Source organism: Aythya marila (genome assembly GCF_965140915.1).
Source record: "Aythya marila genome assembly, chromosome: 3".
Lineage (NCBI taxonomy): Eukaryota > Metazoa > Chordata > Aves > Anseriformes > Anatidae > Aythya > Aythya marila.
The window spans coordinates 40,517,760-40,534,961 of NC_139044.1; the positions used below are offsets into that span (position 1 = coordinate 40,517,760).

The following is a 17,202-nucleotide window of genomic DNA, read 5'->3' on the forward strand; positions in this document are numbered from 1 at the left end:
AAAATCAACCAAATGCTGAAAAAGACATAAAAGGTATAACCAAAACTAAAAATGGCAAAATATGAACCTAACAAGATACATTTTCTTTTTGTTACACTGCTTAACATCTTAGTATATGCATAACATCAACATGCAATAACTGCTGATTATATTTGCTCCAAAACTTACAGTGCATTTTCCGTATCTGCTATACTTTCTTCCATTTTCTGTTACTATGTAGAGGTAAATAAAATTGTCATGGGATCCAACTGCAAGTAAGGTGCCATCTACAATAGAAGATCAGAATATTAGATAGAAATTAACAGAATGTTTATTTTCCAAATGTTAATGAATTCAGATTTATCACCAAAACAATGTTCTCATTTAAGATATTGCTTACATGCTGTATTTAATGATACATAACTGTTTACATTATATTCAGTCAGTATCTGTCTACTTTGTGGCTAAGTTTTTTGGGCAAGTTCTTTCACCTCTGCTCTTTTTAAGTAAATGCCCAATGGACATGGTAAAAAGCCTCAGACTGCACTGGATTTCTGGAAACTGTTGATTGCAAGCAGGCTTGAGATTTCTGTATTACAAAAAACTTACAAAACTATATTTATTCTGGAGTTACAGGATTTTTGGGGGCATGGTAGAAGGCAGATTGCATATAAATCTGCACTAAATAAGCTGTAAAGAACAAGTGGATCATTCAAATATTATAAGCGGTTTTCTAACCTGTATTATCTCACCTTAAAACAAAAAAATACATGGTTGAGAGTTGCCTTGAGTCACTGTAGTATCAATGAACAATGGTGCTTTGAAATAAATTGCTGTGTTTATCAGATGTGGCAGCAGCAGAGGAGCATTTTACTCACTGACATTGCACATTATCCAAAAGCAAACAAGAAACAGATTTACGAGATTCTTCTTCCACCCAGTTTTAACAGAGAGGATTCAGCCTCTGTGGATCTGTCATGTTACCTCTGAAGAGGAGACCCAGTACTGACTTGGTGTCCATGTAATCCCACACCAAGTCCTTAAACAGCTCTGAGTTTCAGACAGACCTACACTTATTTTTATGGTCTTGTATTAATAAACTTGAAAACTTAACTACAAAGTTTATTAATATATTGCTGAAATGCTAAGCTATTTACAGACTATCTGGGTAGACAGTTTATTAACAGCTTTTTCTTTTCTGTTAACATGCCAACTATTTTAATTGAGAATTTTTAATTTTTCTGGGAGCAGAGCATTATTATGACAGCACTGATCAACATAAAGAAAAGGCTAGGAAATGAAACTAATGTTTGCAGTTACAAGACTCCAAGATTTAGCATAGAAAAACCAAATCTGCTGTCAAGTATTCAGGTATTATTATTGCTATTATTGAGGTATTAAGTATCTGATAAAGCAGTCTTTCCAAAGCTCTGTCTCTTCTAGTGACTGGGGAATAGTTTAACACAGCTTAACAGAACAGACATCTCATTCATCAGAAACTAAAACAAGCAATTATTCTGAATGTACAAGTCTGCCTACCTACTGAGTAGCGCATCACTGAGAGCTGCTCATTGCCATCAGTGTGTATTGAAACCAGATCCCTCGTTTCTGCATCCAAAACAAACCACCTGGAGAGAGAATTCCAGTGAGTATCACTTCCATGAGGAAAAAAAAAAAAATAAATAAGAGAAAGCAAAAGAGCAATAATCACTGATTTGCTTCATCTTCTCACGCTAGCCCTTAAGGGTAGCATAGTGAACATCTGTTTTTAATAGAATGCTTTTCTGGTTTTCAACACAAGTTGCAGTTAAAAATTTATATAAGATTTTAAATGCAGCAGTTTTTTTTTTTTTTTTCTCTCCCTTGAACACTGTAGTAATAACTTTAGTATCTCCTGGATGATAAATGTGTCACCAGATAGCTAACATGACAGCACCTTCTCATCTTGAAGCCCTAAAGGTATAGCTGAATTTTTAATCTACTACATCCTCCCCATTTTGAAGAATGGCTTTGATTTAAAAACTGATCTTTTGACTTTTATAAAGCAAAATTAAAAAACAAAAATACAAAGTAGAAGGGAATGGAAAACATTTCCATACTCATTCAAAACACAGAACCTATTCTATTTGGTATTATTTATTATTTAGCAATAACTTTTACCCTGCAGTATTAATTGTGAGGCACAGGTGAAAAACTCCTAGATGCTCACAAAAGCCTAGTGGTCTGTACACTGAAATGGCCACTGACAGCAAACTGGGAAAGATCAGCAGAACCAGAGCTTTTTGCAAACTAACTCCTAAAAATACAGCAAATATTACCAAGACAAAGGCAATGAAATTTAATTAGAAAAAAAAAAAAAAAAGGTATATATAAAGCTATTGGGAACAGGCCACTGTTCTGCTGTGTATAACATACACTGTGACACGTATGTCACAAAAGCCTAAGATGTCAACATGGCTAAATACATTACAGCTGTCTTCAGAGTTTAATTTCTGTGCTTCAGACTTTGTACCTCAGCACTGCTGAAGTACATGATGGCAAGGTTTCTGTACCCATCAGCAAACAGCAAGCTCAGACTGTGGATGTGAGTCAGCCAATTCCATCCACCATCAGATACCTAATAGTAAACTCAAGAGAACAAACATATAGCAAAAGCTAGGACCGTCTAATACAGCAGAAACATATATAGCTGATATAACCCCCCAGGAGCAGCAGCACACATTGGTGTTTTCTATGGATGGAGATAAGGTTCTAGGTTGTGCTGACCCACTGTCTGGCAGCCTGGTATATGAAAGTGGCCTGGTCCCAGTGGCTTAAGCCCAGCTTGTGGTTAGAGAAACACAAGAAATAAATAAATTAAATAACATGCACATGAAAAAACAGCCCCACCTGGCACTCACTGTTGAGCAATCTACATGCAAGACAGATGGAGCCAGTGGAAAACAGCTCATCTGTTCTCAATGGACAGCAGCAGAAACCACACTCAGTGTTTCTCTGCTGTACTCCAAAATGCATACTTTTGATTTCTTCTAATCTGTACACTAAAGCTTTGCAGGTTATCTGAATGCGTTAATAGTTGCAAGTTGCCATTCAGTTTAAACTCTGCCTCTGCCTTTGTCCCTGCCAAGTGTTCCAGTAAAATGTTATTTCTCTTATACCCGTCTGATAACCATGCGGATATTGAAAAACAAAAATGAACATGAAAATGGTTTGGCATGGAGAAAGAGAGAGACGTGTACCTATGCCATATAGATTGCTGCCAGTGGGAAAAAAAAAAAATCACTCCATGACAGCAAAACTGCTCTGGAGTTATATCCCGATGGAACAACAGAACTGTGTAGAACACACATGGAGGCATCACTGAGCTGACGGCATCTGTTTTTCAAGTAACACTAGAAGCTGGTCCGCAGCCACTGCACTGCTGCCCCATTCTGACTTTGTTTTCCTGCATCCAATACAGCATGGAGACTCCTTACTGCTTCAGCCCAGGCAGGCAACACACCTTTTGTGCATGGACAGCAGAGAGGGAGGTAGAAGACCTTTTGTTCTACCAGAAAACTTCGGTACTGTATGGCAAATCTGTCAAGACTCGAGAACATCATGCCTGTTTATTTCTTTTGAGCATTGTAATTTTGGTGCCTGGTGATAAGAAAACTAATTATGAACAAAGCAATAACCAAAAGCTGCCTTCTTCCACAAAGCGAACGGGTACCTCCTCTTCCCATGCCATGCTGTGCAATGAGGACAGTGATAACTCTGCACTAGGGACATGCCTCTCAATGCTGGCTCTTTGGGTTCTTGAAGTTGTCACCTGAGCCAAGTAATCCTCCAGTAAACACATTTCTTACACAAAATGAAATTCCAAAGCTTGTAAAAGCATGCAAAAAAAAAAAAAAAAATCCAGTGTACTGAAAGCACAGAGATGGTATCAAAAACAGAGTTTCTGAGGGTCCTAAATTGCTGAATTCCATTGGGCAATAAAAGAAAGTATTTCATCACACTGGTCCTCCTCCAAAGTTTATTCTGAACAAAAGATACTAAGAACAGTCTTAGCTAACTGTGGAAACAGTGCACCGTGACAATTTTGATACTAATTTAGGAAAGGAAATGCTGGTCACATCTAGTTCAGCTGTTTCTTGGTTCCTCCACCATCTGGAATCAGACGTGCTCCCTTCAATCACCCAAACTCTCCCAAAGCTATGGCAAATTTTGTAATTGCCAGCAAGAAAACCCATCTCAATGAAAGCTGTCTCCAGTCTAGCAGCTACAGCCATTCATTGGCATACTCCACATGTGCCCTTATCTCCCATAGTTGCAGTCCACCTTCAGACTGTTTTGGGAGAGAATCTTCCTCCCAGCATGAAAGGTATGCAAAATGCAAACAGCAGCCAACCCTGGAAATGCCACACTTGGCTGGGATCTGCAAAGCCTGGCAGATGTCTCCTAACTCTCCTAACTCCTGATCTGCAGACTGGACAAAATAAGCAGTTGAAGAGTGTAAAAATAGCAGCTCTTTTACTTTTTCTGATTTGTATTGATTTTCTCACCATTATTATTGAAAATGACATATTTGACTTGTGAGCTAAATTAAACAAAACTGAACTTTCACCATGTTTATCTGTTTCTTGTCTTCCTATTCTTTTTTTAAAATAACTTATCTGAAAAATAAATTATTTATTTAGAAACAAAAATCCTGTAAACAACTCTTTTGGAAAGCAAATTCTGACCCATGACACAGACATTTATTACTGATAATTTACATCTGTGAATACAGAATTTGTCTGACAAAATCACCAGGGAAACAGTACTCTAAAATAGTGATATATTTTTACACTAGGACTTGAAATTTCCACAACTTTTAGGTAATAAAGAATGTTGAACCTGCAAGGTATAAAAGCAGAGTGCTGAATGTATACATGAACAAACCAACCCATCTGTTGGTTGGACTGCTCCCTGGAATGTTTGGGATTCACCTTACTGCCACAAATACTGAACTGGTTTAAATCTGAGTAACTCTACTGACTTATTTACCTCCTTGGGGCTCTGGCTTATACTAGTATTGTTTCCCACCCTTCAGTTTTCTTGATAACATTAGTATTTTTGCAAGAATCCTGTTAGCCTTTTTCTTCTGTTGTGCTTTTGAGCAGTTATATCAATAGTACTCAAAATATTCTACAGTAGTCACAGGAAGATCTACTTCCCTGCAAATAATACCACTGACAGCATGGTAAAATTATCCATATAATGCTTTGAAAAACTCATTTTTCTGGAAGAATTTTCAATTGCCAGCCTATTTTGCTTTTTCAGATCTGCTCTTCCAGCAAACAGCAGGTTCCACAAAAAATATCAGTTCTCTCCAACCAGGCTTAGTCACTGACAAACGATGACCAGACATGCAGCAGGTATTTAAAGAAGTGGGAACAAAACCTGCAGCAGATCATTTGCAGACAACGCAAAGAAGGGAAATGATACTGAAATACTCTTCATGGGGAGCAGTATGTGAAAACCAATCCAGAAACATGATGTGTCAGCCTGATAAAAACACACTGCCATGAAGCTGTGGACAAGAATGGGAAGAGGCAAAAAAATCAGTTTTCTTCCAATGTCACAATTTTAGTCATCAAACCTAACCTTGTCAGCGCTCCCATTCCTTATCCCTGCCTCACTGACCTCTGTGCATGAAGCAAAACAGCGCTAGAGATGCAATGACATACACAGCCAAGATTTGGGTTTATTGAATCCTAAACAAATTAGACTTGTTTAACATTTGCTTTATGTGCTTGGGGCTATAAATCAAGTAAGTTATTAAATGACTTGTTAAAGGCCTGATTCTTTTCTCTCCTGAGGTAACCAAAATTTATCATACAACCTCATTCCTCTGGGAAATGCCTCCCTTAGACTGGATTATTTAGCGCAGAAAGCACTGTGTGATGCCTTTGGTTAGTCAGTAAATCTAAAACTGTTCTGTTTATCTGGATTCACAACTCCATCTATTTCTCATCCACTTGTGCACTTACCAGACCCCACTTCAATTCAGTTTATGTCTCAAACCTATAATTGAATCATGCAATTTCAGAACACAATAAAACAGAACAGTAAAAATGTAACTGCTTAGTTCTAAGAACTTGGTAAAACACCACCACTGCCAAAAACAAAACAAAACAAAAAAAACAACAACAACAACAAAAAAACACCGGGCCATTGACATAAACTTATCCAATACAGTGTAAGTGGGTTGCCTGAAGTAATTTTTCTTTTTAAAAGAAGAATTTAAACTGAAAACTGCTGAATTGAAAAAAGTTATGTTAAACCTTCTGAGAGGAAAAAAAACCTCAGTCAAAAGCAAACACCAGACTGCATGCTCTGACCACTCAATATGCCTTGGTTGTGCTTTGATGTAATTTCAAAAATGCCTAGTAGCTACCCAGAAATGTGGCTTGATCTTTTTTTTTTTTCCCTGTCTCAATTTCTATTATGCCAGTATCTGCTGCTCTGTTTAACGAAGGTAGAAATACCTACTCAGTTTAATGCTGTAATTAGAAAGAGATGAAAATATTGAAAAGCACAACATGGAAATCAAATGTACAAGAGCTCAGCAAGATTTTTCTTGTGAGGGTACACTAGGTTCTCTAATTTGATTTCGTATGTAATGTATTTAGTGCAGACTGCATCATCATCTTGGATAAAAAACACCAAACACCTTGAAAAGAATTTAACATTTAGTTTTTTCCAGGAAAGCTAAAGGGTGTTGTACATGCTTAGCAGTTTTTGAAACCAAAACTTAAATGGTTTTTAGGCATGTTGTTACGTATAAAAAAAATCTAGGGGCACATTTAACACAAAAAGAAACAATTTTCTTACATGTACTACGTGTTATTTTACCAATATGTGAATAAGAAATAGAATAAAAATTTCCTATCAGCTTCTCCAACCTTCCTTTTGCTATGAATATCCTTTTTGTCTTTATTTCCTTTTAGTTGATACTTGCTAAGAATCCATTACATGGAACTCCTTTCATGGCAGATGATACCAAGCCCAAGAGAGTTTGGATATGAATTGAGACAATTTTTTTTTCTAACACTGAAAGAAGCCTGAGTTAAAGGACTTGACTCATGTTTTGATAGCTTTGAAATAAGCAGTGATTTTAGGATGAACATGAACTGCTGTAATCAAGTACTATTGAGCTATGTGCCATTTTAGCCTCTCACTTACACAAAAGTAGAATACTACAGCCTGTTCATTTGCCTCTCCATATCAGTTTAACAGTTTGTATATGTTTGATTTGGAAGGGAGAAAGATCTGTACTGTACCTGTCTTATAAACTGATGTTATACACACACGATAAAATATATGATACCTAGTAAAGTCAGAAATGAGTGCTCGTGAAACCCTCCCAGCACACACACACACAAAAAAAAAAAAAAAAAAGAGCTGTCTCCATCTAATCCCTTTAAGATCTGCCCCTCTCCCCCAACTTTTCATGTTAGTTAACTTAATGCAAAAGAATAAAGCAAAAAATATATATGCATTCAATATAAAAGAATCATAGTATCAAAATGTCTCCTTTTGATCATCACAACTCAGCTGATGCACTGTTACCTTCCCTTACCTTCCCGAGTGTGTTCCAATTGCAACCACTGCTCCGCTGGGATGGAAGTCAGCGCAGTGCCCTGGTTCCTAAATAAGGAGGCATGTACATGTTATTTTCCTGCCCACTCTACACACCAAAGCTACCCTAAAAGCCTAACATGAATTGACAAAAGAAAATCTACTTAGCTAGCACACTTGCAATTCACAGATTTTTTTTTAACCTATCACTGATATACTACATGACCTTCTCATAAGTAAAAAGCTGAAATTCTGTGTAAAAATATGCTGTCTACACATATCCTTGTACAAGACAGAATTCACAAACAAACAATGACAATAAGGAAGGACTTCTGAAGCCATACCTTTTACATCTGCATGATAACCTCTGCAGATAGATTTAGTAATTGGGAAAAAAAGCTAAACTGTAACAAGTACAAATGACTTGGAGTTTTATCCTGACTTGGACTGCTAGAATGGCATTGGACAATGATAATCAGATTATTGTATATACAACTTCTGAAGAGCTGTGTTAAGCTTATCAAAGCTTCTGAATGGCTTTTTAATGCCATAGTTTCAGGATTTTTGCTTCTCTCAAGGACATAGGGCAAGGGTGCTTCAGATAATTAATGCTTTTTGCTATTTTCCAGTTTTATATTTAATGTTAAAGGGTTGACATACATCTAGCAGCCTGGTCCATTCCAGTGTGTGGTCCACAGAGTTCCACATACAAACTTGCCTATCTTGAGCACATGTTAAAAATAAGTCCTTGAAAGGATGCGATGCCAGTCCCCAGAGTTCATCTGTATGACCCTGTAAAGAACATGTATGTGATTTAATAACAAATAACACAAAGAGTCTCAAATTAGCACACCATCAGGGAAGCTCTAACAATTTCGAGTAATCGTTCAAAAAAAATCAGTGTACTCACCTGTACCTCTACTAGGAAACCATCATTAAATGTTCCCCGCAAAACAAAGTTTCGTGAAGTACCCACTAAAAATTGATCTGCTTTTCCTTCTGCTACAGCTCTGATTGTTCCATATTGATCAGGAACCTAGGAAGAGAAACGTTTATAAAGGCACATCATGTATCTTAATAGGCACTTATTTTTGAAGTCTATAAATAGCGCACAATAACAGTACCAGAACTGCAGTTCTCACAGCACAAAGGAATAATCTAATCACACATACAATAGATCAGGACTTGACCCAAAACTTACCTCATTTATTTGTTCAGTACAGGCATATACAACAGGACCTCTCTCCAAAACAATCACAACAATCACGATTATTTCATTTTAATAGGTATTAGTAGAAAAAAATACAAAAGAGTTCCATGGACTTTTATGCATAAAACACACCAAATAAATGTACTCCACATTCTTACAAATCATCATATAAGGATAGGAATAATATATATATATATATATATATATATATATATATAGTTACTGTTTACTTTTCAAAACACATTGTGAAAATTAAGAAGGATCTTGTAGCCCACAGTAAATGCTTCCTGATTTCCTTAATGCTTCCTGATTAACCTTACGTAAATGTTCATATGCCTTATGTCAGCAACGACTCCAAGTTTTATTGAGTTTGCTTATTGCATGCTTGAATACTAATACAGTGCTATACTTTACAGCATACGTTTGTTTGTTTTTTCTAAATGATTTTTGCATTAGAAAACATGCTAACTTTAATATTAGACACTTAGGATAGAAAATCATTATAATTGTTCACAAAGCTATATACCAGGGCTCTGGTAATATTTCTCAACATAAAAAATTAGGTTTAACATAACATATTAAAAAAAGGAAAACAGAGACTGATATGAATAGCGTGTTATTAAAGCCAAAGAGCTGTACAGGGTAACTCAAAATGGACTTAGTCTCAGTCAGGCTTTGTAAAGGTCAATGGACTCAAGATAGTAACAAACTCTTTTTCTTAACATATGTGCTAAGTTCGATCTAAATGTTTCTAGAAATGGACACAATTGGAGTAAACAACTACTAGAAAAACTCTTTAAGAACATACTATTTCAAAAGGCCATCTTATTGTGAGGACAAAATAAGTATTTTCATTTTCAAAATATATACTTTTTTCCAGTTAACCCCCATCACTGTCATATAGCCAAATCAGAAACATACATCGACATTAAATACCTGTTTTTAAGATAAAGAGAAGTTCCTCAACCTAACTAATTTTTGAAGAGTAGCCATATATATCCTACTGATATTTCTATATAATGTCAAAAACTCCATATTAAAATAAAATCCTGATAACATTGCATTTGTCCAGACAGACAAGCTTAAGAAAAACATGAGCAAATTAATGAAAATCCTCAAAAAATGGGTGAATAAAAGAAACTAAGGAAGGAAAAAAGAAAAACCCCATATGGGCTTATTTCATGGCTGAAAATTGATACGCTTATTATAAAACACCCTCATCCACTTAAAAGACATAAACTAAAAGACAGAAAACAGAAGATGCTAAATACCGATACTCCAAGGAGTGGGGAGGGCTCAGGTTTGCTAGTCATACATTGAAAATGCAATTTCTTTGTCACTCTTGCCTTCTTACCTCAATTTCCCTTTCGGGATTCAAATCATGATCCCACAGGATGATCTTTCGGTCTTTCCCACCTCCCGTTAGCAGCATTCCATTCCTCATCTGACAGAGGGTAAATACACTGCCATCATGAGCTTTGATTTGTCTGCTTATCTGATATACACCTATATGCATGAAAAGAAAATAATACAGAACACTACTCACTTTTTCACCTGAGGTTTACAAGAAGCTATACATTTTGGCGTAAGAATAAAGTAGCAGCGTACAACCAATAATTACAATTGCACTGTTGGGCTATTAGTATTGCATTAGTACTGCAAACACAAGGTGGTAGTGTTTTCTTACAAGATAAAGGGATAAAACAAAAGGCCTCCCTTTTTCAAGAGAAACTTTTTTGAGATTGACTGCCCTAAAACATGTATTTGCAAAATACTTCAAATTTTCTGCTATCCAAGGGAACACAATTTTTTCACATACAAGGAAAACTGTCTGAAAAATATTTAGTAAGCAATCATTAGAAAAGAATTAAAGTTATTTTGTTAAAAGAAACTCAAAGACTTGTCTGAAGTCTCATGGGAATAAAAAAAAAAAGGGGGAAAAAAGTAAATTATTTAAAGGAAAGGTTCCAGGATGCATGATGCTAATATCTGACACTCAATGTCATCTTGCTTAAAAATAATTAAACAGCATTTGGCATCTATCAATACAGTAGTCTACTCTGAGGAAAACACGTGAAAGAATGATAAAGAGTAAAACCGAATGAGAAAAGGTGTTAAAAGAGAACCTTTTGCATCCCAATTGTGTCTATATTTGAAAAGAATTGCTCTAGAAAATCGTGTTTTAATAAAGCAAGATTCTGAGGCTTTGAAGATTTGCATATATACAAGTAGCAGTCACAGAAAAACTCTAAACACCATCCAAATAAATGCCAACTTAATTAAGCTGACTATGCCTACAGCTCAAGTCAGTTCAAGTTGGCATGCTCTCACTTTGTGAAAAAGTTTGAGATAAGTACTGTGACCAATTCTCATGTGATGAACCAATGAAAAGATCTCATATTCTGTTACCCTGACGTAATAAATGTTATATTTGTTTACTTTTAGTCTTGTACAGGTTAAAAGTTATTTTGCATAAGAAGAACCTCAAAATTAAATATCAGACAATTTGTTAAATTACTTTTCCATTGCAGTTAGCTTGAAAGAAAAAAAATCTACCTACAAAAACAGACTTACCTTTAAATGTTTGCTTTTTACATGAATGTTTTCCTGGCATACCAATTTAACCCAGAGTGTTTGAAATAGCTGCCAAGTAAAATAAATTATCCTTGAATTTATAAATTACCTTAGGGCTCAGCTGTGCCAGGTCTGCATAAATTTGGTAACAAATAGTTTTTCTTTCTTTTTTACAAAACCTTTGCCATAAAGACCAAGTTTAACTCAAAGTGTAAATAAAATGGTTTTTAAACTATATTTTATAGCCAGAACTTGTACACTGTCTTAACTAGATACTCTTATTTGCATAATTGGTACAGATGTAAATTACATTTTCCCTTCACACACATATTCCTCTGAGACCAAGCATTGTACAATGTTAAGTCTTAAGAAGTTAATTTAGCCTGCACAGCCTTTTCCAAATCACAGGATGAAAGGAAATCTGATTAGCTTCACAATTTTATAATGCAAAACATTTAGATAAACTAGTTTTCATTCACTTCAGGCACAGTCTCATAAATTACTGATAAACCCTAGATTGTGTTTAAGTCACCAAATTCATAAGACCTGAAGGAATTTAGTACCGGTTGTTAATACAAGAAGTGTACATGCACAGCTAAGTCTTTTTCCCTATTACTATTCTAATGCAATTCTTTATGTTTGTCTTCTACAGATAGTCTAATCTGCAATTAACTGTGAATGTATCCTACCTTTAGGTCCTTTTCCTGGAGTAGATTCTACAGTAGTTTTGCCCCATATAAGTATTATCCCACCTGAGTCTCCAGTGAGCACATCACCATTTCCCAAAAAAGCCAAACACTGAACAAATTTGGGTTTTTCATATTTCTGAAACAAAATAAACAGAAGGAAGGGATAATTGTTTGTATTCTAAGTAGTTATAATAACATATCCATTCCCATATAACTCTGAAAACACAAAGAGAATTTAATCTTTTTATTGTTGTTGTTGTTTGTTTACCTCTTTGTTCAAACAGTATAAGGTGACAACAGCGCAAATTTGTAGGTAGCATGAACAGATCCTTCCACTGTTTTAAAACTGACCTCATATCAAGACATTCTTACCCCAAATATCCCTTGCTTTCTTGATAATGAATTGCCACTCCAGGTCCAAAAAAATATATGAGATTTGCCACATGTTATTATAGTATTTGCATCAGTTGGATGGAATTCCACAGCAAGAACAACTTCATTTGTAGTCTGAAATAACAGAAATAATATTTATTCAGATGTTCATATCCTAATTTTACTAGCAACTCATGTAAAATTACAAGTTTCAGACCAAAGATAGGAGGAACTACACAGGATGTTGCATGTATACAAAAATCCATAAGTGTTCCCTGATAAATTGACTGTGTGAATAACTGCACATATCATTTAAGTATTGCTTTTTCCCATATTCATAAGGTGTTTTGTTTGTTTGTTTCTTTTTTAATTTTTTATTGCTAATAAAACTTCAGTAAAAAAAAAATCAGACTGCAATCTACAAATGTACATATACCAAGAACCAATGTGCGGAATTTGATTCAGACAGAAATGAAAATAAGGAATGTCTAAGAAGTGTGTATGTGTGTATATATATAATATAAACAATTACAGGCTGAACCATCACTTCAGCTCTTTAAAGTGTCCAGGATTTTTTTTTAATTTTTTTTATTTTTTAATTAGGAAAATGTTAAGAGAATTACTTTATTTGGACTGGTCCTTATGGAAGAGCAAAATCTAATTAGAAGTATTCCAGTATTCAAAACCCTTCCAGAATACAAATTCAGAATACATTTCTTTTGTGCCCTTATACAACCCATCAGAATTACCCAGTTGTTTCCATGTAAAACCAAGTTTGTGTCTCACAAAATTACTATATTTTTGTAATGAAAACACCTGCATTTTAAAATAGGTATTTGTGTAATATTTACCTTTATTTCTGCTACTTTTGATTTCTTCTGCCAATCCCACACAGTAAGCATATGCTCATTAGAGTCATCAATTACGCACAAATGAGTACCAGAATCCTAAAGGAAAAAGAATAAGAGGTGCTGAAAAAGAACTATTAAGCCCTGTTCAAACAAGGGGCATGGCAGTAATATTTAAAAGACACAGAAGTACAAATATAAATTTAGCAACTCCCTTTTAAGGGATTTCCTTTTTTCTTAGAGGTAAAACATATTTTTGTATAATCACACCACATATCATCATGCTTCAAAAAATATTCTAAGAAAGCTTTAAAGATACCCAAATCTTTCTCTTTTTTTTTTTCTTTTTTTTTTTTTTTCCCCCTTTCTTTCTTTCTTGCTCGTTTGTATTATCATGCTAGTAGCATAAGTGTTTATTCCTTTTTCTAGTCAGCAAATACTTTGTTTTTCCCCAGGTTCCAGAACACACAGTTCTGCTTGTGGTTTTCTTTCTTAAATGTCACCGTCACATACACACAACTTTGCAATAGTAACATTTTGAAAGGACATCTCTTTTTTTTTTTTCCCTCACAGAACATTAAGTGCCAAGCAGTTTCATTATGTAGTTGGTAAAACTGGAGCGAGGGTAACACTTTATGAACAAAACGATGTTTACAGAAGCAAGAAGATTTATATCCTCTGTATTAAATAACTGAAATGTCTTATTTTTAAAAATTCTACAACAAAACAGTAAATGTAGCTATGTAGAATTAAAAGAATTGACAGAGATTCTTAGAACAAAAACATACTTATTCACAGCAACACATACTTGCACAAACCAGTTGTTTCAAGGACATTTGTAGAAAGTTTTGGAGGAGGCCTTATTTATTTTAAAGTTGATTCTTGCAGTTCAGCCAGCATTCTCTAACAAATTATGAAAATAAAGGTGGCTGAAATTTCTGTTCCCAAACACTAACACTGTTATGAGCAGCAATATGAAAACATACTTTCAAGGGTTTTTTTTTCCACTTAATTGGAAACAGTATTGGTGATATAGACAGTTCTTGCATAGTTTAGTGGGATTATGTGATTAAAAACATAGTTCTACTAGATACTTAACATTCAACTTTCAGTCTAATAAAAACTAGAACATGATATTCAAAAGAATTCCTTAGTGTTTTGTTTATTATTTTTAATTTTTATTATTAAAGCTGAAAAATGCATTTATTCATCTTAAAAGAAAACTGAGTTTAAAAATTTCCTGTTTTTTTACAGCAATAGGAATTACAGTGTTTCTCTCACATTATTTTATTTATGCTACACCCTATTTATAAATAAGTTTATATCCTGAAAGTCAATACCTATACATAACTAAGTAATGTTTCAAAGTTTAGTGAAGCTGCAGCAAGGGAGCATAAGCATTTATTTTCAACAGGTTTTCCCTGGAGAGCCTCAAAACACAACTGTACAGTCCTAAGCAGTCTGCCCTGGATGAGTTATTTCCAGAGGTCCCTTCCCACCTTAATTGTTCTGTGCTTCAATTTCTCTATAAGCAAAATACAGCTGATTATCTTTCTCTCTCTTTTTTTTTTTTTTTTTTTTTTTTTTTTTTTTTTTGATACATTTATTCTCTGGCACTTGCATTTATTCTCTGGCACTTGCATTCTTGGATGCAACAATCACAGCGTGGGTTTTCAAGAGGTCTGATATGTCTTAATGCTTTGGCAAAAGCATGAAGGTAGCTTAAACATTAAAATACATGTCTTTTATACAAAATAAACTTAGCAGCAATTTTGAAATTAGAATTTTATCAGTGCCAAACAACACATTTCTGTTTACTACTACTACTTCTGATAGATTTTGTGGGTTTAGTGACAAGACTTTTGTTTTTTATTCTATGCAAAATTAAGAAGCACGAATTGAATAAACTATACCTTAGGAAAATGGCAGAGGATTTTTATTTATTTTTTTATTTATTAAGTTTTCTGTTGGTGCATAAAAACCTATTCCAGTTGTGCAAACAGAAAAGTTACCCTTTCCATAAGAACTCACTAAAATGTCTTCATGAACCTCAGTAATAAACTTGCTTTTAACATCTAAATAAACAATAACTCCCCATAAAACCTAGCACAGATTTTAATTTCTACTCAAGGTATGTCAGTGTCTGTTATTTATATGTAGTGCTAGTTTGTTGCCACAATTTTACATCTGCAATTTCCTGTTTTTTCACCTCACTCGCTGTCAGCTGTTTTTATAGAGTATGCATAAACTTTACTGACACACTTTTAGTACCAAAGCAGGTCAGGTAGGAAATCGCATTCAGAAATCTCAGTTCAGAGACTTGCCAGTTGACACAGGGTTGGATAACTGATGTAAAACACACCAGGTAGCAGCACCCATCTTACCGCTTTTGAAAAATCCAGGCACCCCACTCCACGCTCAAAAGTCCCCAGGCCGATGACCTGCAGCGTCACCAGGCTCACCGAGTCCCACACTCTAACATGGGGCTGCAAGGGCTGTGCAAAAGCAATAGGACAAATGGGTGTCACCAGTGGCAAAAGTGTCAAACACAGGCTTAAAATTATGTCAAGCTACCCAAACTGCGAACTGTGGACTGAAATGCATATGGCCTCTGTTGATGCTGCTGCTGGATTGTATCTTGAACCTCAAAAGGCAAGAGTCAAGACAGTTTCTGCCCACCACACGCAAGCTGCAAACATCAAGAAGGCATTTGGTAGCTGTGAAAATAAATCTCAGCCCAATTCAAACCATTGAACAAAAATAGAAGAGTCATATTGCATTTCAAACCCCAGACCTAAAAATCTCACACAGCAATTGAAACAAGCGATCAAACCCTATTTTTTAAAACATAAAAGTATGAAAATAATAATAATAATAATAATAATAATAATAATAATAATAATAATAATAATAATAATAATAATAATAATAATAAATTAAAACAAAAACAAAAACACGCCAAAAAACAATGTTGGTGCACTGAGTCATCTAACCATAACCAGTGAATGAAAACCTCCATGGCAATATTTCATCCAAGTGCTATCCCAAAGCAAGTTAGCTGCATAAATGTGAAACAATTATAAATGCAGTAGGAATTAAATTGTCTTAAGGACAGCATTCACCATTAAAAAAAAAAAAAAATCATAACAAGATTAAACAAATGCTCAGTGGAAAATAAGACATTAAGTTAAACACCTGAGAAAGGGTTGTACTTAACATGTTTCTGCACTTCAAAGTATCTGATTTATTTATTTTTTTCCCCTCCATCTGTAACTTCAGGAAGATAATCCGATTATTCAAATTGTGATAGAGTTCATCATCAGCCAGGGACAAGAGCATTTAACTATGCTTGTCCTCAACTGAGCAAGTTTGTAGGGCAGCTTGGCACACCTTCCACAGACTCCCAAATTTGGCTTCCTTTCCCATGAAGCCTTAGGAGTACACAGACCCACTGTACTGGGGTCTTGTTTTCCTCTGGGAAGTTATTGAAAAATATGTGACAGAAATGATACGGCTTTATAAATCAATTACAAGGTCCAGATTTGCCTTCAGAATTAAAACCAAGTTTCTCATGTCACAGATAAAAGACTATGAGCTTCTTCTCTTTTTGATGTATGGCTGAGTGCTTCCATGGTACTATCTTTCGCTAGAGATACTACTGTTACCTTAGAAACAGCACAATATCTCAGTATATGCAATGCATTACAAAAATAACAGCAAACAGAAGGTGATGATAAAATTAAAACACACACACACATATACAGGTTTTTTTTCATTTTTTCCTGATTTTCAGAACAAGAGACTATTGTTTGACAGCTCTATTACTTACCCTTCCATCTTTATCCACTCCAGCTAACTGTCCTGTTGCAATTCTAATTTTGTCTGGATGAACTGCAAGACTAAGACAGACAGAAATATGACT

The 17,202-nt window shown here is 34.9% G+C and overlaps 1 protein-coding gene across 5 annotated transcripts in view; it reads right to left on the reverse strand.

Annotated features, from left to right (window-relative positions):
* EML4 (EMAP like 4) overlaps positions 1-17,202 on the reverse strand; it is a 159,736-nt gene that overhangs the window by 15,837 nt on the left and 126,697 nt on the right. For all 5 annotated transcript variants that reach the window (XM_082756779.1, XM_082756780.1, XM_082756777.1 and 2 more), the window contains 11 exons: positions 17,110-17,179; positions 15,665-15,775; positions 13,284-13,379; positions 12,433-12,567; positions 12,061-12,196; positions 10,152-10,303; positions 8,498-8,623; positions 8,248-8,379; positions 7,589-7,656; positions 1,519-1,607; positions 169-266 (listed from right to left, as the gene is read on the reverse strand). In XM_082756779.1, the coding sequence (XP_082612905.1) occupies positions 169-266; positions 1,519-1,607; positions 7,589-7,656; positions 8,248-8,379; positions 8,498-8,623; positions 10,152-10,303; positions 12,061-12,196; positions 12,433-12,567; positions 13,284-13,379; positions 15,665-15,775; positions 17,110-17,179 (1,213 nt within the window). The remainder of the gene's footprint in view (positions 1-168; positions 267-1,518; positions 1,608-7,588; positions 7,657-8,247; positions 8,380-8,497; positions 8,624-10,151; positions 10,304-12,060; positions 12,197-12,432; positions 12,568-13,283; positions 13,380-15,664; positions 15,776-17,109; positions 17,180-17,202) is intronic.